This window comes from Bombus bifarius, unplaced genomic scaffold (genome assembly GCF_011952205.1).
Source record: "Bombus bifarius isolate JDL3187 unplaced genomic scaffold, Bbif_JDL3187 scf7180000007996, whole genome shotgun sequence".
Taxonomy (NCBI): Eukaryota; Metazoa; Arthropoda; class Insecta; order Hymenoptera; family Apidae; genus Bombus; species Bombus bifarius.
Window position 1 is genome coordinate 569,321 of NW_022884376.1, and position 22,367 is coordinate 591,687.

Consider the following 22,367-nt stretch of genomic DNA (forward strand, 5'->3'; position numbering starts at 1 on the left):
TGGTGCAACGAAAGGTGCATCGGTCGAATAAATTCAGGATTTTTGCTTACAAACGCGTGAAACACGTGAAATTGTTACCGTGACGTGTACATAGTCGTTTTGTACGAACGTTCCTTTCGTGGAAAATATCGATGAATTTCGTACTATGAGAACCTAATTTTGTTTAATTACGTCGTAGTTTTGCGAATATAACATCCAGTTTCCGGTACAATTTATCAATAACGATAGAACTATCAATTTTCCGAATAAACGGATTTACAAATGAATTAAGCAATAACAGGCTGAGAGTATTACCATATTTGTAAGACGGCTATTTCGATGCAAATTTTTCTCTCCATTCCTCTTGCCGAGTCGTGCAAGTTTTCTTTCTTTCGTAGATTTTGTTTCACGTTAGCACGAAAGAACTTTAAAATCGATTTGCACCGACTCGCACCTAACGTGACCGACTTCGACAAACTCTTATTTCTTCAAACGCTCTAAAAGCATTTAATATTTCGATTCGAAGGAGAAATCGTTGATTTGTCTGGTCAAAGTATTTTCAAACGACGATGATACAAAGCGTTAAAAAGTCTGCAAGTTTATGTATATTAAAAGCCAGACAAATATCAAAATAGAATAACAGAGTAATTGACAATTTATAATAATTAAAATATTTATGACATTTCGACAAATATATCGTAACGTTTGTAAGAGTATTATATCGACTTATTTATGACATAATTGACAGTTAAATTTAAAACTGAATATCGAATATCATTGAAATAAAGGTGTATATATACATATATAAGTATATATATGCACTATGGTTTCCCGGCATTCCCAAACTCTAATACGACGTCATAAACTAAAAAAAAAGTTTTGAACAGCTGTGTGCCACATTTATCCGAGGCCTCTAATTATTCTTTGTTTGCCTTGCGTTAACTTCAAAGAGTCGCGGAACATTTCTCAGGAGGGCAAAGAATATTTTCCATAGTCGTTAACACATGGCGCATGTCTGCGATAAAATACATACAGTTTCACTTAGTGTGTTTAGTACGTTGACGCCGAGAAGTCAATTCGAATGTGCAAGGTCTGTCGATGAAACTGTCGCAGAATCAAATTTTTTAACGGGGAAATTTGAAGCAAATTAACATGAAAATATGAAAATGCCATGAATCAAAATTGAAAAAAATGTAGGTCGTGTTTATTTAATGCGAAAATTCGTACTGCACGATGTTAGAAGCGTATTGATCGAAAGTACGTCGTATTGAACGTATCGTACAATTTACTACTAATATTATGTATACTTGTGTTAACATAGCATACTCTCATTTAATAATTTCATTTAATAATTAATATTAATAATTAATATTCTCATTTGTCCTTGTCGATTTGAAATTCCAAATTTCATATTACCTGTATTATAAACCTATATTTACGTTGCATATTTAAAATCTTAAAAATCGTTGTTCGTTTCGACGATGAGACTTAGAAAAGATGCTTCTGCGTTGAATGGTAGTTTCCTTTTGTAGTTGATGTTTTATAGGTTGAAAACGTGTAGCAATTTCCAACTTACAGATATCCTACATGCGACTTTTGCAGATTATCAGAATACTTTTGTTTAGACCTTCGAAGAAGACGCGTTTAAACGGCGAGGAGGAGAAGAAAGCGTCGAGCAGTTATATCATACATCGGAATTAGAGTCACGTTACACACGGCGTTGCAACACCACCGATCGATTCATCTTCGTGTAATTAATTTAATGCGGAGAATGTTTGCGCGTCGCGGTCGACAGGAAAGTTGTTTGGAAGGAATCGCGCAACGTGGACCGATCGTCGATCACTATTTAACGACGAACTGTGCGAAATTGATTCGATATGACGATTCCAAGAAGCTAAGTTATTAAAGTAAAACAGTAACGGCGTGGTGAAGGGACTTTATAGAGTTCAAACGTGAACGATACATATAGATACCGTGTTCTAGTGACAGAAAATATGAAACTCGAAAAGCAGATGACTCAAAAATGTTGCGTAACTGTAGCAAGCGAATTCATTTGTATTGGAAAAAGAATTAAAAGCGTTAGAAGATAAAAGATAAATATAAAAGATATTCGTACGAACGTGTCTAGCACTGAATTAATTAGTAATTTAGATACGTTCGTATTTCTCAGTTGCCTATTTATCGTGTGTATCGTATCAGAGTGGAGTTTACGTGATCGAATCGATGGCCCCCGTATTCCTCGACCGCTTCCATTTACCTGAGCGACACGCGTTCACCTCCCTCTCTGTTTGTCTGTTCACAGAACTTCTTCTCCAAGAGGTCGTTCCGCTCGAATCCGCTGAAGAGGACGAAAAGCGTGACAAAGCTCGAGCGACAGAAGCAACGCGGTGCCGGACTTCGGGGTTGCCGTTCACACGAGTCCCTGCTCTGCGGACAGGCGGTGACCTCGATGGACCTCGCGGCCGTGACACCGCTGCATCCAAGCCTGCTTGGCAGACCTCACTGCTTCCAGGTCACACCCAGCACCGGTGGGCCGAAATATTTCAGTTGCAGGACCGCTCACGAACGGGACCAGTGGTTACACAGGTTGGTACCGTTTCTCTGCCGCTTCTTCTTTTTCTTCTTCTTTCCACGCTGCTTCCTCCCCAACCTTCTCCTTCTCTTTTATCTTCTTTCCTCACCCGGGGGAGGAGAAACTGTTACGCCACGCTGATCGATCCAAACCAGCTTTGACCGTCAAATAATCACTCGTTACGCGAACGACACGTCGCCATTTTTGATGGTGCAGCTAGCTACGGTGGGTTTCGTCGAAGTAATCGTATACCGTTGAAAAACACGTTCGAGGTGTATCTCGTAAAATTACGATTTTGCGCGAAAAATTGTATTTTTTCATATCGTCTGTCTTTTAAACTTAAACACGTATTTAAGATATTAGCTTGTAAATATTTGTGTTGGCAATTACCCTTGTTGGATATCTTCAATTTCAACAGGCAGAGATAATTAGCACGATTAATCATCGTACGTTGAATGTTGAACACAGCTTGAGGAAATCCGTTCAACCTGACGCGGAGCAGACACGACGAACGGATAATTCCTTGCAGATCTGGTTGCTCGAGGCGAAAGGCGTGCCAGCGAAGAAACGATACTTCTGCGAGGTCTGCCTGGACAGTACTTTGTACGCGAGAACCACCGCGAAACTGAAGGCCGACCTTTGCTTCTGGGGCGAGCACTTTGATTTCCATCATTTGCCTTCCGTCAATACCATACAAGTGAACCTCTACAGGGAAGCTGACAGAAAGAAGAAAAGGGACAAGAACGTTTTAATCGGTAAATTTGGATAAATGTAAAATTACGTTGCTTGACAAACTTAATAATTGGCAGAAATCGAGAAACAAATTAAGTTTCTTGCCAACAGTTTTCTTTGGATGTTTTTAACGGCTCGTGTAATTCAAAGAGAATTTGTCAAATCCAATACATGCAATTCCTCAATATTTATTATAAATGAAAATTGAATGAAGTTTTACTTTGAATTGAATTATATTTCTGTTATTTCTCTCTCTCTCTCTCTCTCTTTTTTTCTCTCTCTCTCCGATAAACCAAATCCATCTTCGATAAAATGAAACGTACTCTGAATATTCCTGAAAATGCTTGAAATTTTGCCCAGGTTCCGTGAGTATACCGGTGCACAACGTCACGTCTCGTTATCTAACAGAGAAATGGTACACCGTCGTTGGTGATAAAGGTCCTTTGAAGGAGCCTCCAGCTTTGAGGGTGAAATGTCGTTTCCAATCTGTGGACATACTGCCGGTTCAAATATACCAAGAGTTCCTGGAGTATTTGAAGACAGATTATGCGTCCTTGTGCGAGAAATTGGAGCCAGTGATCGGTGTCAAAGCGAAAGAGGACATCGCCACGGCTTTAGTAGCCGTCATGCAGCGCGAAAAGAAAGCGCCTCAATTTCTCGCCGACTTGGTGATGATGGATATACACAGAATAGGTGAGTCATGCTGATCTTCAGTACGGCTGAGAAGCAAGAATTTATCGATTGTTTCGTAAAATTGAAATATATAATGAAAATTCACTTGTTCGCTTCTTTATGACGTTGTAGTTATATCGTAGTGTACACATATATACATATACGTACGTATGTGTGCATGTATAGGAAATCAGTATGATAAATATGAAAGATTTCTGGTTCGATAGCTTATCTTATAAGGATCAACGAAAACGACTCTTCCGAACCTAAAAAAAGAACAAAACGCACCTGTAAAAAGAAAAGTATCTTCGGACAACCATCGGGATATTAGAAACCATTTGGCAGAATCTTCTCTTTAAAATCTTTTCTTTCCTGCAAAATATGACACTCCCCTGGCAAGATTGATCTCGCCTAAAGAGTTAAAGGAGCCAAAGTTGCTGCAGTAAATATTCGTGCGTTTATTAACGAAAAATATCGAATTTCAGACGACGAGAGGCTCACGTTTCGAGGAAATTCTTTAGCCACGAAGGCGATGGAGGCCTACCTGAAGTTGACGGGTGACAGGTATCTGCAGGAGACCTTGGGGGCTGTCGTAAGAGGAGCGGTGGAGGGTGGCGACTGCGAGGTGGATCCACTGAAGGTCGCCTCGGTGGCAGCCCTTCACAAGCAGCAGCAGAATCTACGGAACGCCGTGGAGCTCGCATGGAGTAGGATATTGGCTAGCCACGCTCACTTTCCTCTCGAATTACGCGAGTGCTTCCGTATATTCCGCGAACGCTTGGCTGACATGGGCCGTGAGGACATCGCCGACAATCTGATCTCTGCGTCTATATTCCTCAGATTCCTCTGCCCAGCCATTCTGAGCCCGTCCCTCTTCAACATTACTCACGGTAAGTCGAAAGCTCAAAATATTACGTTGTCTTGCTCGGTCTATGTACCTCGTCCGTTATTAGCCATTGAAACTTAAATCTTTGAGACTACGAGGTTGTTCCACGATTGTTGTAACTAGTATCAGAGAGCTATTTGTTTCAAGTTTCAAGAAATCAAGTCGGTGGTAGTGAACAAAAGTGGAATTAAGCAGAATGCGATATATGTAGTTGACTCTCGCTAGCAGACTACGACGTTGTATATAACGCCGCAACGATAACACCGTGCCGATATATTTGATTTATCAACAATGCATATCTCGGCCCTATACCAGGAAGTTGCACTGTGTAAGCCGCGATATTAGCGACACTGCCTTTGAGTAAAAAGGCACTCTGTATTTAGTCTAGAGTCTGGAATGCACGTAAAAAGTGGTACGCGTACGTGAATCCTTTAAAAGCGCACCTGATTGAGAAGAGACGATTATCGTCGTCGTCGTCGTCAGAGAGTAGCCAGAGAATCGTCCGTTGAATTAAAATAATATCATTTTTTCGATATCAGATTTCATCGTTTGATAGATTTGATTGAAGTTTCAAGCGCTTTTTTCTTCTCCATAATTTACTCTTCTTCTACTTTCCGAAAAGATCGATATAAAGATCCGAAAGTAAAACAAGTATAATAGTTTCGTCGTCTCTGGTGGTAAATTTAAAAGACGAACTGTATCGAGTGTATGTAGCCAGGCAGTATTTTTAAATAATTTTAAATAAAATGTTTGAAAACGTTAAAACAGAAGTAAAGTGTTTTTTTTAGAATATCCAAATGAAAAGGCAGCGAGGAATCTCACTCTCGTGGCGAAAACGCTTCAAACTCTGGCAAACTTCACGAGATTCCAGGGAAAAGAAAACTTCATGGAATTCATGAACGATCTCCTGGAGCGAGAAGCTCCATCCATGAAGAACTTTCTTCAGTTAATCAGTGTACGCGATAATTCTTTATTTTTTATCACGAAACTATGAAACTCGTGACTTATCGAGGTTAAAAATGTTTTTTACAGAGCCCTTTGCCAAAGGATGCTCCGGCCAATAACTCGTTGGAATTCGACGGGTATATCGACTTGGGCAAACAACTATCTCTGCTGCATGCGCTTTTACGCGAAAGTTTGGTCACGATATCTTCGTTTTCCTCGTCACTGCCTCCATCGAGACTGCCAGAGATCCTCGAGAGGATCTCTATAGCTTTAGATCAGTCGGGTCCAAATCCAGTGCCCGTTTCTCACCGCTATCCAAATTTACAAAACAACATCTTCCGCTATAACGATCCCACGATAGCAAACAGCAATACCAACTTGTCTGTATCAGCAACGTCGACATTGAGCAATCACAGTACGCTAAATGGAACAATCAGAGATAGCAACGAAGTGTTGCAATCGAACACACTAAGCCACAACAGTTCTCGCAGCCCTAACGTAACCAGAGCAGCCACTCTGCCGCGTAATGCATACATGCCGACCAATGGAAAGCTGCAGCTACAAATTACTACGGACGATTATCCGCTGGAGTCGCCAGCTTTTGTGTCACGTTCGCCCACACCCATAGTAAGACAACACAGACCGTTAGGGTCGAGTAGGGCGGGCGCGGGATACAGACTGACCGCTAGTGCGAGTCTGGCGAACGTGAATCATTGCCAGACACATCCCGCCAGTCCTACGAGATCAGAGAGTCACAGCAATCTGAAGGACTCCAACTACAACATCACTACGTCGCAGATCAACCAATCGAATAACTGCACAATTATGTCCCAGCAACAACAGCAGCAGAACCACAGACACAACATATCGCGGTTGCAAAACCTAGACATCCATGACAGAGAAGATAATTATAACCATAATAATTACAACGTCTCGAGATCAACCAGTAGGAACCACTGTAACAAGGAGGATAACGTGAACCAGATGCAGCACCAAAATTATAACAACGTGTCGAAAACTACGGTAAACGCAAACGTCGTAGTGAATCCTTCGTCGAATCTCACTCTATCGATCAACCATCAACCAAACAACAATTACACCAATAGCAAGAACAACACGACTGCCAACGGTAATTTGGACGAGCTGTCCGATCTATTGAGGTACGCCGACGACGAAGTGTCGGAATCAAAATCACAAAAGGGTTCGCAAATATCGATCTCTCAGTTGAGCAACGTTGCTTCGTCCGGTTACCAAAGCTTCGCTGCTTACAGTCAGAGCTCCAGTCCCGTGGATCTCAGCAGCAACAATGCAAACGCACATATACTCAATGCAGCCCCGCTGGCTTTCGCCAATCCTGTTTACCACATGGAATCGAATCACGGAAGAAACGGCAGGAGAGGCAGCAGTAGTTCCGAGGAAAGGGATGGAAACGGAGGAGTGGAGGGTGTGAGAGGCGTTGATCTCAGCCCGTCGCCTCCGCCACAGAATAACGTGAGGAATCTACAAAGAAATAATCAGAACCAGTGGAGACAGGCCAACCAGACGCACAGAAATAACTCGGAACAAAACCAGGGTGTCTGTTGCACGAAGCTAAGAAGGAGACTATCGCTAGATTCTACGCGAGACCTCTCTGATACCAGCGAAGAGGAGAGCTGCACAACGAGGAGGAGCAAATCTCGCAGTCATCGAAGCATCGATCAGGTAATGCATTTATTACTACTACAATCACGACCAGTACCTACTTGGTTTTTCTGATGGCGAATAAAATTACGGACAATCGGTTAAAATATGCTATTAATTTCTTTGCCTTTTCGAAAATTTAATAGAAATTTAGATTTTAGATACTTGTTAGAGACTCGTTAAAGTTGGAGCTCTACGTGTTTTTCGCTTTTCATTACGTACGCCTTATTTTATTTTCGTTACTCACGATACAATAATTAATTAATCTGACTTTATTTGCAAGGACGGGAATAATCGTGAAATAGCATTTGTCGAAGTAATCGTTCTATAAATTCTAAGTTCCATATAAATTTAAAAACCATTCGTACAATTCAATTTATCCGTCATCCGCAAAACCGAAGGAAAGAATAAAATCTCTTCGACTTTCAGCAGTGATCGAGGCAAAGGAACCGTAATAATTCGATTTCCATAGAACTTGTCTTGCGAGATCAAAGAGGAACTTATAATTCTCTCTTAATCCATCGTAACTCGTCCGTGTGTGTATATATACTCGTAGTAACGCATACCTTGTGAATAACAAGTTCCTCTTTTACCGTGCGAAAGATCGTCACTTTTTGTCTCTGTCTTTTTCTCTCTGACCTGTCGCCTAACGGAACGCCTTTGTAACGTGTATGTCTTGTAACTAACAACGCCACGTCTCTTCGTTTCCAGTACGAAGTGGAAATCGAGAGGTTGCAGAGTAGCGTAGATCGACTGAGGGCCCGGTTAGGCACAACCGAGGATACCGATATAGACGGCGTTGCACCGGATACCAAGATGAAGAGCATCATTTCCAGGTACTTAATCCTCATTAACGCTGCCACTAACCATCGATTGATTATTTGCCTGAATGTAATCACCCCATCACCGTGACGACTACCACGTTTCTCTTACGTTTCACCCTTCGAACCCTTCCGTCTCATCATCAGTCACACGTCGGTTCTCTCTTTTCTTCCTTCCTTTCCTTCGTTCTTCTTCACCGCGATTTTTCTCGTTCGACGTCTTCTCTACGAAGATCGAAAGATATCCGTGAAGAGACTATCGATCGTTTGTTCGATGCTTTCTTCGCGACATCATTTTTGGATACACGATTCTCGGCGAGATCCAACAGCAATCGTGAAACGCGATCTCCGAAGTGGCAGGCAGAGTTGAGTGAAACGTAGCTTAAAAAGGTATAAAAGAACGTGGCTCAACAAATTTAGGAAAGGCTAATTAATATCTGATCGGTACATATTAGATGCAATTTATGAATTCATAAATGCGAATGTTCGTGCGTATTTATAATACGTCGTGTTTAATTTGATATTTGATTACACAATTTCGTGAAATATCGGTATTAAAATATGTACAAAGATATTCATTTATGAATCCTTAATTTCTAAAATTAGAATTCCTTAATCAGACACGTTACCAGTTACTGTTCTTTCAACAACTTTGTTCTATGTTCTAATGTTCCTATGTTCTTTTTCTGTGTATATTATCGATTTCATTACACGTTTACTTCTTCAGTCTTTTATGCGTCCTTTTCTTTTCTTTTGATTCATTTATTTTTGTTTCATTCGTCGTTTAACTTTTATTCTTTGTTCGCGAAATTTTGTACAATTACGATATCTTCAGAATTAACGAAACACGACGCAAGATATATGGTATTTGGTCTTGATCGCAATGAGTAATTGACTCTCAATTCGATCGTTATTTCTACATTTTCTTTTACTTTTACCTTGTAGAATAAAGATAAAGATGTAAACGTAAATTTACAATGTTTTATCGCAAGACGCAAAGTTTATTCAGCTCCGTCTGCCAATGATTTCAAACCGGCCAAAAGAAACTGTTGCTTACAGTTAGATAAAATTCTGTAAATATACGCATAAAGTACAAGAGCCGAGCCAAACGAAGAGTAAAAACGAAGAAACACGATATTACCTTTTTGCGTAAAAAGTATCGAATAGTAGAAAGAAAGAAAATATTGAAAGAAGGAAACTGTCATCGAGTCGCGTAACTCGAACTCTTTTACTGTTTCTCGAAATAATCTATGTTTAATTGATTGTGTGTTCCTGTGCATTCTATTCCGCTGCATTTGGTATACTCTGGCTTGATCTGGACCTTGGTGTAAGAGTCAATTATATTTCTAAGCTTCTTACATTGTTACATCACATGTTTTTAGCGTTTTTATACTCATATATATATATATATATGTGTGTGTATATATATATATATCTTGTCCTCTATCTTGGTTTTATTCGACAAAGATACGTGCCAGACTGTTTTTTCTCTGTGCGCATATTGAAAAGCAATTCGATACGGAAATTCTAAGTTTGTTCACCTAATTTTTGTATATATATATATAACTATACTCAAAATCACTGTTCGACGGACCAGCATTCTCACCCTGCGTGTTTTATACTTACATCACCGTCCAAAAAACATTTTCTCGGTCAGCCACATGTCAATACTTCATAAAGTTTCTCAATATCAGATACCGACAGCCTCGCACACGCCTCTGATCACCCGTTCGTTCTGTTCCACGCGTGCACGGTTCACTTTTGCAACCACTATGATTTTTGTGTGTCAGCTCTGCGTAGTGCGTTGCAAGATGCGCGGGAAATGTTCGGAATAGTTGTTCGCGTCGTGCTCTCCTCGACATTTCCTCTCACATTATCGTACTTACACGCACGCGAATTTGACTGTGGCCAATCGCAGAAGCAGACTCCTCGCTTCTTTGATCGAAAAAAGCTCTCTTAACCCATTGCATTATTGATCGTTCTGTTTTTTGGTTGTTCGAGCGTATGATACTTTGCACCAAATATTTTACACTCTTGCTTCCTTTGACTTTCGTTTCCAAACTATTTATCGGTGTTTTCTTTTTACTCGATATGTGCATCGTGGTACGCTTGGATCCTTTTAAGCCTCCCCGTGAAATCTCTCTTAAACCCGATGATTCTTGTTACATTTTACTCGCATCGCTTGCATCGATTAAAATATCAAAATTTTCGACCAAAGATTCCATTGAATAAAAGTGGCAAACGCGAATGCATCGAGAGAGTTCTCGGGTGAAGCTGAATTCCGTGCGTGCTCAGGACCATCGAAGCAACCTCTATTCGTCTATAAGAAGGATCTTCTTAACGAGAGCTTTCGTCTGTACAAGATAAACGTGCAATTTTCCAAATGAAACGTTCGATCTTTACTCCTCTAAAAAGAGGGAAGAAAAGCGATCGGAATATAAGACAGAGATTGCACCATGGTCGAACACGCGAATCTAAATATCCACGAAACACGTTGACGCGAGCAGAACCGGCTAAAATGATCACCGATTTCATTATTCTAGGTTAATCTCCGTGGAGGAGGAGCTACGGCGCGAACAACAGAAGATGTCGGCTGCGTTGTCGTACAAGCAGCGCGTGATCGACGCGCAAGAGCAACAAATAGCTGCTTTGGACGCCGCGAATTCGCGTCTAATGACGTCAAACACAAAACTGTTGTCCGCATTGAGCACCCTGAAGCAACGATACAAGTCGAGCCAGTCGAGCAACGAGGCGGCTGCGTTACTCCAAAACATCGCTGACATTGGCGAGCTGAAGAGCTCGTCCTGTTAAGAGAAAGAGATAGAAAAGGGAGCAACCGCATGGACACCGTTGGTGGGCGTCGGCGTGAGGACCAGCCAGACACCCGGTGAACCGTCGTGAAACACGTACAATCACCAGACAAAGCAGAAAAACGCGAAGATTGTTTTATCTCTCGCGTTTGACGAATGCTTCTGGATGAGGAGTCTCGAGGATGACTCGATCGATACGATTGCTCGCGTGTAAATGTTCTAGTACGTATTCTAAAGAGGAAATCTCAACGAGGAGCAAGCGACTACTCCGAGTCTGACTTTCTCTTTAGTTCGTTCTAGTTTTTGGTGTTTCCTCGTTTAGTAGCGCAACATCAAAAGGAAATACCGTATTGCTGTGGGAAGTTCCACGAGGATACTCTTGCTAGGTTTGACGAAGCTACGCAAGCGGAGAAAGAGCGCAAATTGAAAGAAGAGAGAGAGAGAGAGAGAGAGAGAGGGAGAGAGAGAGAGCGCGCGAGAGAGCGAAAGAGTGAAAGGCGTGCGAAAATAGAGGCTACCTAGTAAGTAGGCAAATGATTTAAGTAGATAATTTACGTCGAATTTAATGTGACACATAGCATTTAGGATTATTTGTATCGAATCTGGTCGCGAATCACGCGATACCCCGTAGTTCTCGTTTGACAGAAGTCGATGGACCCTTCCTTAGCTTTGTATCGCCACGTTTTAACATTAGATTGCTTTACGCAAACCTGTCCCAAGCGACTTTTCTTCGTTAGAATTGAACGAACTGGAAAGTCGATGGCCTTTAAGTTTAAGGAACACGCTGGATTTCCTGGTTGGCGAACAGCAACGAGGTCGATCGACTTGTTTGGCGGTAGATGAAAACGAAAGACAAATGTACACGACGTTTATCTCTTCTTTCGTTTCATTTCCCTTCTGTATTTTCTGAATTCTGTTATTCGTTCTGCATCGTGTATACGTACCTTGACACCCGCACAGCCGCATCCACCGTAAACGCCAGCATGATTTACGAAGAATTGTACCGTGGAATTAACTCCAAGTTATGTTGAAAGATTTGCAAATGTATTTTATGTCTTAATCATCGAAGAAACAATTCTGACGAATATGAGTTCTAAAGTTGCTTGATTTTGAAATATAGTCAGTTTTTCAGGTTTGAAATATTGTTTTACAATATAATCGAATGCCAATGAGATGAAAATTGAAAGAAATTAATGGTTCGCTAACAAAAATACCTTTAAATGTATCACTGGATACACCGATATACACGATTAGTTTTTGTGAATGGAACTTTGGAGAAACGTAACATGAGATACTAGGTGACTTGCGACGTATATGTACTTACTATATTTCGAAGTTTCTTCTTTTATGAAAAATGTGTCCAAATTGACGGTTTCTATATATATATATACATACATATATATATATTTCTAACAAGTCTTACATTTTCATAGAATATGATAATAAATTGACTTTCTCAGATATGTGTTCACAATATTTTTGGACATGTATATTCAAAATGGCTTCCATTCGCATCGCATAAATTAATATACAGTGTGTTGGCTAATTATTTACAATAATTCTATAGTTGAGTCAGTAGTCATATGCACGTAATGACTATATGGCTACTAGAAGTTTTGTGATTTCCAAATATTCTAAATATTATGAAATAGGAAAAAGGAAAGAGGAAAAACTTTCTATATTACGGAAATTTATACCGCGGGATCGATATAGGCAGATTGTTGTCGATGTAAATGTATGTAACGCGATAAATAGAAATACGTAACAAATTTTAGACAGTTAATACTTGGTACTAGTACTTGGTTCATTTATACCGATTCGACACGTTGGACCTGTGTAGTGTCTTTATACACTAGTAATATTGTTTTCGTAAATAAGTTGACCCTTCATAGTTCCACGCATCTGGCTAGTCTACATATCTATATGTCTACATTTTTAAACTTTTATTTACCGATCATTCTGCTGTTATATCCTATTAAACAATCTATCGATAACGATTATCAGCTTTTAAGCCTCGCGTCAAATTAAACGCTCTTATCAACTATAACTCCTTTCTCTTACGAACAAATAATTTGACAAAACATATAAAGTATAACGAAACAAATGATTTGGCAACCTACGTATATTCGTCGGAATTTGTTCCCAAATTTTTAAGCTCAGAATATGCCTGCAAATCGAACAACGAAAGAATAAACGTATATTGTATTATTAACGACGTTTGACACGCCAACATGTAACATCCTCAAGCACACCGAATCGTACTTCGGGACCGTATATATGTGTGCATATTTCTCTAGTTTACCTGCTCGTGTGTCGCGTTCGAGCAGCAAAACGGACGCACGACGTTTTTCTGTTCGTGCGCGATGCATAACGTTTTTTTATTAAAGACTTCTCTTCCGTCGAACGATGAAGAGAAGGATGAAACAGATAAGAAAAGAAAAAGAAAAGAGAAAAAACATATTATTCGAGCTGTTGAATTTTTCACTATTCCGTGGAAGCTTTTTGTTTGAGCGTTCGATTCGAACATCGATTCTTACTGTAAGCGACAATATAATTTATTTAGTAGTTTCTACCAAAGATGAAGAAGTTTTTATTGTAAAAAGCATCGAGATTTGCGTGTAAGATATTTTCTGTTTTCGTCACTAAGCGTTGCTCGAGCTAACGCTGGTCGATCGCCGATCGGATAAAAAAAGTGCCGGCTGCACGATGTATAAAAAGAGTCCTCTTCCTTGAGAAGATCGTGATTCGAAAAGAGAACAGTCGTGCACCGATATCTCTTAGTCGCGCGAACATTTTGTTATATTCTATATTTTTCTTTGTCTGTGTTTATTTTCTTTTAAGATCAATTATACACAGCAATGCGTCATGCATAACAAATTAGGTACACTATTGATGACAGTCTCGTTTGTTCGCGATCATTAGCAATCATGTATTATTGTTTTACATCACACAACAAGTATATTATCATCGTAGCCATTGTATAGCGAAATGCACGCGTGCTAGATCGAAAGATTTCGAGAGAGAAAGAGGCAGAGTATGCGTGAAAAAATCTAAAAAACGAAGAAAATTTGAATCTGTGTATGCCTGTGTGTATGAAGTATATGAGGAAAAGATTACGATTCAGTCTAATCTCATTTAAAAAAAAAAAAGTATTATCTCGACAACTTGTATCATAGCTCATTATTCGTCCGTGAGATCATTTTATTTTCTCGCTTTTTGCCAATTATTTTTGTATAGAGATATCTATCTTTCCCCGTTTCTTTCGTTCCCACCATCCACTTTCATCCACTTCTCGTACCTTACTGCCCTCCATTTTTGTTTTGTACTTTCTTTAACCACGACCCTTTTTACGGAGAGGTGATTTTGCCGACGATATTTTCAATCATCGAGTGTTGACACCATGAAATTAATATATTCAACGGTACACCCTTCCTCTTGTTAGACAATGTAATCGACAAACGATAAAGTAATCTATTTAAAAGTGATTTGAGTAGCGTGTACATTGCTAAGTTTTTTGGTATATTCGTTTCTGTAATACATCATCTGTATTTAAGCGTATAGCATCTATTAGTAACAGTACATGAGCAAATAAATATGATTAGGCATATCATGGTCGTTAAATAAATATGTATATATTCCAAACATATTTCTCTTTTTAATAGCAGTTCGATTTATCATTCGATCGTTTGAAAATTAAGGGAAAAAATAAAGAAACGTCCGTATTTAATAATTTTAGTGGGTCTACGCAGCCAGAAAGAGAATAAGAGTGCTCACGCTGATTGTTCTCGTTGTTCTCGAACTAGTACTGCACTATACGGCCAAGTGCTGAAAGGTATTTCATCTTAGCATATACAAGAACCTATGAAGTTAGTGATTTGCTCTGTTTGGCTCCACGCTAGCATTTACAAGAAACTATTTATGTAGTTCCACCACAAACCAGATATGCTCGTCTGTGGTTACACTCTACATGAACCTGTTTCATTGTACGATTCTACGGTGAAGTTCATACTTGTCGATCCGAGATAGACAAGTAACTCTACACACAATAGCTTTTTAGACTTAACATTAAATTTACTTTCTTCGTCATAATGTTTTGTTATAATAAAACCTGAATTTCATTTTAATAGTAATTTCAGTACTCGATGGGCTGCGAATAATATTTTTCGCGTGATGCATGTGTTTCGCATGCACGTTCATTTACAAGAGCGATAAAAATAGAAGAACAGATTAGCCATGGACAAGGATAGTTGTTCAGAATCATACCTTCCTCACCGATTTCAATGATTTTTAAATATGTTGTAGAGGGTGTGATTCTGAACAACATTTTTCTATACATATAACCTCCGCTCGGGCCTTGGTTTCCGAGATATTCACAAAATACTGTCGGTATCACGATATCCAGTTGTTCCAGGTTTTTTTGATTAAAAAATTACTGAAAACAAAATTTTGGTATATTAAAAGCACTTAGTGATTTATAGAGCTTAACTCATATTTTCATTATGTTATACTCATTATATATTCCCTTATTTATCGAAATAATTAAATTAAAACTTTCCTGATATTTGAACGCAGTAGAAACTAGTAGTTTCTTGACCGCCGTCTTTATGACGTCAACATGTCTAGTACATGGTCGTATATACAGACCTGGACATTTCCACGGTGGGGTAAGGCTCTTACCGACCGGACGATGTTGGTCAATTTGTCTACAGAAAGGCGCCCCGATCTGTTTGTTAGGATTCGTTGCACAGCGCGATCTTGTGTCTCCAACAACAAGGGTGACGACAGGACTCTTGTTCGCATACCTCAGGCGTCAAAGACGAAGCAGCGATAGATATAAATGTTCTTAGTAATTATGTCGGTAAAATAGCAAAACGTCGGTGGGCCAACGTCGTCTATTTTATAATTCTATAGCTTGTTGGTGATATAATCACTGACGAATTGTCTACAATAATTTCTATGTTCGCCGTAGAAAATCGCAAAGGGCGTAAACTCTGTTTTTTTTTTGGCAGGTCGGTATTTCATAACCTAAGATACGAAGTTCTACTTAATGTCATGTCTATCCTATCCTTAGTCAATGGTGTAATATATATTACATCGTAGTCGAGATATGCTTTATATGGCTTTACAAGTCGGTCGCTAGCTATAGAACGCGGCCTGCGTTGCTGCCTTTGGTGATAACAATAACCATGTATACAAATGCACGAGCTCGTTGCAGATTGCAGCTGATTGCAATTGTAGACCACATCGTGACAGGTCTATGATATTTATATTGTTTTGTTTAAAACAAATTAATTAATATTTTTATCAACTCGCTGCAGGCTCATCCTGTGACCGGTCAATGCCCGATCTATCTTATGTATAAATGGACCTTAAATCATAGAGGACATAATAAAATCTGATTTTTTACACGATCGGTATTTCAGATCATGGAACATCAAGTTCTATAAGATGATAGGTCTAATCTGTACCTCGTCTATGGTTATACCTCGTCTTAAATTAAACGTTATTAATAAAAATAACTTTTTTAAAAATGAGCAAAAGTGAAAACTTTATTAAAAAAGGCACCACTATTCTTACCGCCAAACCATTTGCTTATGTCCTTTGTTCAAAATATAAAAATGTCCGGTGTGATTATTGCTTTAAAAGGTTTAATTTACATAATATTTTTATTTGTAATGCAAATTAATAATTAGTTTGCTGATTTGCAGTGTTATAATATAAGTAGAAATTATTTAAATCTTGTCACTTTTAGTGGAAAACTCTTTAGATGTTCTGCCTGTCAGTATGTTTATTATTGTAATCAATCTTGTCAACAAATGTCTTGGCCCATGCATAGTAAAGAATGTGCAAGATTAAAAAAATGTTCACCATGGGGTATATCAAATGTTGCAAGACTAATGGCACGTATAATTATAAAATTAAATCAAGGGGGAGATGAAGAAAGAGGATATTATAATGAAACTAGTTATAGGAAATTTAAGGACTTAATGTCTCGTAAGCCTTTATGTTATATAAGAAAACGAATTACTATTTATATATTTCTACTCAATTGATATTTAAAATACTATCTTATTAGATTGTTCTGAGATAGAAAAGGATGAGAAAAAAATGGAACATTTTGTATGCTTATGCAATGTTTTACATAAATTTCTTGAAGATATGCCTATACCAAGTACTGCAGAATTATTGGGTATTTATGGCAGAATTACTATTAATTCTTTTAGTATATTTAATTCGGATATGAATATTGGTGTTGGTATTTATTTGGGACCTTCTATTCTGGATCATAGTTGCAAACCTAATGCTGTAGCAACCTTTGAGGGAACTACCATAACTGTTAAAGCAATAGAAGATCTTCCTTCTTTAGATTTGTCTCAGGCAAGTCTTTTAACCTTTTTTGCTTCTATAACGTTGTAATAAAATTTTTTTTGACAACAGACAACCGTTTAAAGTATAATGTAGTTATGACTAAACATGTATAGATAAGGATACCATACATTGATGTAATTAAAACAACGAGAGATAGACGCGCAGAACTACAAAGTTCGTATTACTTTTGGTGTGACTGTGAAAGATGTGAAAAGCCAGAACCAATGGCAGAAGCAGCAGCATGTCCAAACAAACTTTGTACATATCCTTGTGCCCCGAATGCTGATTTATGTGAAAAGTGTAATACAAAATTCCCAGAAAATTTTAAAGAAATTTTTGATGAAATATCTGAGTTTACTGCATACCATCTAGAAAATATGAAGAATATTGCCTGTATCCTTCTTGTAAATAACAATAGTTATTAGCTATTTATTGATTTAATATAAGATGTAATAAATTCCTTATAAAAGATAGTAGATCTGGACGTAAGCAAAATGTGTCTCTCAAGGCAAGAAGGCATTTTACATCCTCTCAATGTGCAGTATGTACAGACTTTACAAACTGCTTTTGACTCCTCTATAAATTTGCAACATTGGGAAGAAGCTGAATCCTATGCTAAAAAACTTATTAATGGCTATTTGTAAGAAGAGCATCTTTTTGAGTATATTAAATTAATAAATAGAATGTAACTTATTTTCATATTTCAGAACATATTATGGAGAAATTCATCCGTCGACTGGAATACTTTATTTATCAATAGGAAAACTTGAGGTATATTTGAAAAAGTTAAAACAAGCTATCAAAACGTTAAGAAAGGCTAGTTCGATATTAACAATAACACATGGAGCACAACATAGTGTGATAGTAGAAAATTTGAAACCACTTCTTTATCAAGCCACTATAGAAGACTTCAGTGAATCATAACATTTTTTATGTCGATAATTTATAATTGTATATAATATATTAACAATATACAATTTACAATAAATAATTTTAGTATTTAAGAAGATGAAATTAACATTTAATCCTAAGGAAAGATTATATTCTACTCGTATATTTGAGATGTAATAATCAAGTTTTGAAAAGCACCGCTTCCATTAATACCAACTTTACAATACTACTATAGATATTTGCGTAATGTAGAAAGATATGCAAATTATGATAACGATTCTTAAGTATTTACTTTAATAGTGCTTTCCTTGATACTCCTTATAGTATTTAACAATGCTACGAATATAATAAAATAAGTGATTAATTGCCAACATTACGACAAAAAAAAATACATACAGCTGCTAAGTGACAGCTGCCCAAGTTTTATTAGATCTGTTAAGTATTACGAAAAAATTTTTATTTTCCATGGAAAATTCGATATAACATGTGGTAAGCAACTATTTTCACTTGCAAATTTATTACCAAAGCAATTAAAATAACATGTTTACTTCTCTATAATAACTGTAATGTATGCGATGTAGCATGACTGTAGTAAACATCAGATAATATCAATTCATTTAATAAATATTTTTTTTATACTTTTGTTGTTTAAATTCACTATTTATACAATACTTTTGATTCCATGGATTTCAAATATAATTCAATTATGGGATATTTTTATATATTGTGTAATGTTTAGACTATTGTTCCATTAAATATTTTCTTTAATTTAAGACAGCTTATGTTTTATTGTTTCATTTATTTTGTATAAATAATACGTATATAATTCATGCTTGTGCTTATTTAAATACGTGTTATATTCTCTGTTAAGTCAATATAAAAATCTATAATCTATATGTATATAGATATATATAATTTTCTAGATATCAGTTATAGGAATAAGGAAAAATCCTTATCTGAACTATCATTAGTGTAGTTAAGAAGAAATATACAATGTTCTCTGCATTTAAAAGACTAGCTGGAAAGTCAGATGGAGTTGGCAATATATCTCCTAGACCAGCTCATCAATCTATGCCAACAACTTTGCAAAGAAAATTTGCTAAAGGTGTACAATATAATAGTAAGTGTAATGAACTGATTTTGAAAAAAGGACAAAATGCTTTAAATGAAAGGAATTTTATTTTTAGTGAAAATTATTATAAAGGGTGACAGAAATGTAGGAAAGACTTGTCTATTTCATAGACTTCAAGGCCAAAAATTTATAGAGGAATATATACCAACGGAGGAAATACAAGTAACCAGTATTCAATGGAATTATAAAGCTACTGATGATATCGTTAAAGTTGAAGTTTGGGATGTTGTAGATAAAGGACGACGTAGAAAAAAGTTAGAAGGTTTAAAAATGGACAATTCGCAATCTGAAAATATTATTGAGGAGCCTGCATTAGATGCAGAATTTCTTGATGTTTATAAAGGGACCAATGGTGTCATTATTATGATGGATATTACAAAATCTTGGACATTTGATTATGTACAAAGAGAACTTCCAAAAATTCCTAACCATATTCCAGTAATTGTTTTAGGGAATCATTGTGATATGTCACATCACAGAACTGTTACATCAGATCATGTAACATACTTTATTGATTCGTTACATGAAAGAACAGCGCAAGTAAATTTATTGATCTTATTAGCTATAAATGACCGGTTGAAAAGCATATTTATAACATATTATTCTACTTTATTTTACTTCTACAGGTCAGGTATGCAGAATCATCTATGAGAAATGGCTTTGGATTAAAACTTTTGCATAAATTCTTTAATCTTCCTTTTCTTCAACTGCAAAGAGAAACATTATTGAAACAGCTTGAAACTAATGAGGAGGAGACACGTTTGACAATACAAGAACTTGATCTCTTTCAAGATAGTGACGATGCCAATTATAACAAATTTTTGGATAATCTTGTTAACAGAAGAAGAGCACTTGCTGATTCTGTCTCTGCCAGTATTCTAGTCCCTAACGTTACATCTTCTTTGAGCAATCATAATATATCTTCCAATGGCAATATAAATGTAAATGCTGAAGTTAAAAGATCAGTATCTATGCCTGGCCCAATAGGAGGTGGAACTCCTATTCCAGTGAAAAATATAGATTTTAAATCAATACCAAAGAAGGAAAATTTTACAAACACTTCTGAAATTCAAGCAGTTCCTATTAAAAATTCACAGATTACATCGGTATTATCTAGTACACAAAATATTTCAAAAACAGATTCTAAAATGGCTGAACTTTTAAGTGAAAATTCTGACAGACGAGATTCAATTAGCAAACCACAATCACTTATGTCAAAAATATTTGGTAATAAAAAGGAAGATGAAATAGATAAAGGAACGCATATTAATAGCCCAAATACAAGTGTACCCTTAACTAGTGTTGAAGATTTTGTACCAGATGATGGATTGTTAGATCGATCATTTTTAGAAGATGGTAGTCAAGTTTCACCACAAAAGGTACAGCATGAGGAGCTAGATTCTGAAAGGTATACTAAGAATATATAAGTAAAAATGAACTTGTAATATGTTATTTATTTTTAATTTTTGTATTTCATATTTTATAATTTTCTATATTCTTAACAGTGATACCGAAACTGCAAATCCCTTGGTTGCCGGATATGAAGATGATTTATCATCAGCTGACGAAGCAACGCCTCCTATTCAACCTAAATTAGCTGAAAATCCATTAAGCAAACAAAAACACAAGCGTGAAACTTTATCGCACGCAGAAATAAATCCGGAAAAGCTGCGACAAATTACGAAACGTGATTCTATCTCATCTATAGACCAAGAATTACAAATATCGAACAATTATGACATAAATGAACAACAAGAGATTAACTCGGATGCATTTGATAGTTGGCTTCGACGTGATTCCAAATGGAGACAAAGTCCCGAGGGTGGTGAAGATGTAAGCAGTAATAGCACCAGAAAAGATAGATTGGAGCTGAGTGACAAAAGTTTAGACGTTAGTGTAACAAGTTCTAATGTGCATTTAGAGTTGCTCGACAATACCAGCGTACGTCATATGAGCTCCGATGGTGGGAGCCCTGTGTTAAAAGAAAAGAAAAAACATAAAGAAAAGGTACGTGTCAGATATAAAACACCTTTAGCGTAATTTCACACTGCTTAATAATATTAATTGCAAAATAAAATGCTTCTAGACGGAAGATAGAGAGAAGAAGAAAAAGAAGAAGTCTAAGGATAAAGAAAAAGATAAAGAAAAAATAGATAAAGCAGAAAAGAAGAAAAAACGTTCGCTACATCGTTCAAGAGATGAAAACAGAGAACGCGATGAACTTGAAGAATTTCTCAATGGTTCTGTAACTAGAATTGATGTTGATGTTGCCTATGAAGCGATATAGTGTTTTTTATGTAACATTTAATCTACCTTTTAATTAGTAACGCTGCCTTCTAATAACGCGCATAAAACATTATGTAATGTTGAATTATTAATATAAATTTTATATTTACAAATATCTTTCAAGCAAATAATATATGATATAAAGATTTTGTTACTGTTCTTTATATGATAAAATAACGTTATAGATTGTAACAAAATATTTCTAACGAACCTTTTATAGTTTTGAACGTCCGATAAATTAGCATTCTGCGAATATCTAACACGCACGAATGTATTTTTGTACATTTAAATGCAACATATCGAAATTATTTATTTTAATATATTACATTTTTATCAACGATATATTTTTCAATGTTATGTTGGAAAATAATTTGAGTGCAATATGTTAACTCTTCTTTAAAATGTAAAGAATTGCATTCAATTAATGTTGTAATTGTACCATTACCACTATTTTTTAACCTCATATATCATAGCGCAATATGTCATCGATGCAGCTTCATGTTAATAAATGTACATAAACAAAAAGTTATCATATGATTTTATAACTTACTTTTCACTTAAGATATGTCTGAACGTGCTGTATTAAAATTTC

The 22,367-nt window shown here is 36.9% G+C and overlaps 3 protein-coding genes across 21 annotated transcripts in view; all 3 read left to right on the forward strand.

The window, feature by feature from the left end:
• Positions 1-11,930, forward strand: part of LOC117205875 (probable Ras GTPase-activating protein) — a 253,178-nt gene extending 241,248 nt beyond the window's left edge. For 17 of the 18 annotated variants that reach the window (XM_033444674.1, XM_033444675.1, XM_033444681.1 and 14 more), the window contains 8 exons: positions 2,282-2,565; positions 3,020-3,306; positions 3,644-3,976; positions 4,441-4,845; positions 5,630-5,796; positions 5,874-7,487; positions 8,178-8,302; positions 10,831-11,930. In XM_033444674.1, the coding sequence (XP_033300565.1) occupies positions 2,282-2,565; positions 3,020-3,306; positions 3,644-3,976; positions 4,441-4,845; positions 5,630-5,796; positions 5,874-7,487; positions 8,178-8,302; positions 10,831-11,098 (3,483 nt within the window). In that variant the 3' untranslated portion in view covers positions 11,099-11,930. The remainder of the gene's footprint in view (positions 1-2,281; positions 2,566-3,019; positions 3,307-3,643; positions 3,977-4,440; positions 4,846-5,629; positions 5,797-5,873; positions 7,488-8,177; positions 8,303-10,830) is intronic. The other variant, XM_033444672.1, reaches the window with a different exon arrangement.
• Positions 11,931-16,142: 4,212 nt separating this feature from the next.
• Positions 16,143-18,468, forward strand: LOC117205881 (histone-lysine N-methyltransferase SMYD3). The gene is made up of 6 exons (XM_033444695.1): positions 16,143-16,743; positions 16,850-17,091; positions 17,174-17,475; positions 17,580-17,859; positions 17,944-18,106; positions 18,174-18,468. Exons 1-6 carry the CDS (start codon positions 16,628-16,630, stop codon positions 18,388-18,390), a joined length of 1,320 nt encoding a protein of 439 aa, XP_033300586.1. The 5' UTR covers positions 16,143-16,627; the 3' UTR covers positions 18,391-18,468.
• Positions 18,469-18,571: 103 nt separating this feature from the next.
• LOC117205879 (rab-like protein 6) lies at positions 18,572-22,298 on the forward strand. 2 transcript variants are annotated; one of them, XM_033444687.1, is made up of 6 exons: positions 18,572-18,846; positions 19,281-19,477; positions 19,545-20,029; positions 20,116-20,897; positions 20,995-21,496; positions 21,576-22,298. In XM_033444687.1, the coding sequence occupies exons 2-6, from the start codon at positions 19,351-19,353 to the stop codon at positions 21,774-21,776; spliced, it is 2,097 nt and encodes a 698-aa protein (XP_033300578.1). In that variant the 5' UTR covers positions 18,572-18,846; positions 19,281-19,350; the 3' UTR covers positions 21,777-22,298. The 2 variants fall into 2 exon arrangements, with proteins under 2 accessions (XP_033300578.1, XP_033300579.1); XM_033444688.1 differs by lacking the exons at positions 18,572-18,846; positions 19,281-19,477 and having other exon boundaries at positions 19,545-19,651; positions 19,722-20,029.
• Positions 22,299-22,367: the final 69 nt, after the last annotated feature.

Coding starts and splice junctions, on each gene's coding strand:
- LOC117205881 (XM_033444695.1), top strand. CDS start 16,628: ATGAGCAAAAGTGAAAACTTTATTAAAAAAGGCACCACTATTCTTACC. Junction 16,744..16,849: donor TGTGATTATTGCTTTAAAAG/GTTTAATTTACA, acceptor TGTCACTTTTAG/TGGAAAACTCTTTAGATGTT. Junction 17,476..17,579: donor CTTCTTTAGATTTGTCTCAG/GCAAGTCTTTTA, acceptor AAACATGTATAG/ATAAGGATACCATACATTGA.
- LOC117205879 (XM_033444687.1), top strand. CDS start 19,351: ATGTTCTCTGCATTTAAAAGACTAGCTGGAAAGTCAGATGGAGTTGGC. Junction 19,478..19,544: donor TAAAGGTGTACAATATAATA/GTAAGTGTAATG, acceptor TTTTATTTTTAG/TGAAAATTATTATAAAGGGT. Junction 20,898..20,994: donor GAGGAGCTAGATTCTGAAAG/GTATACTAAGAA, acceptor TATTCTTAACAG/TGATACCGAAACTGCAAATC.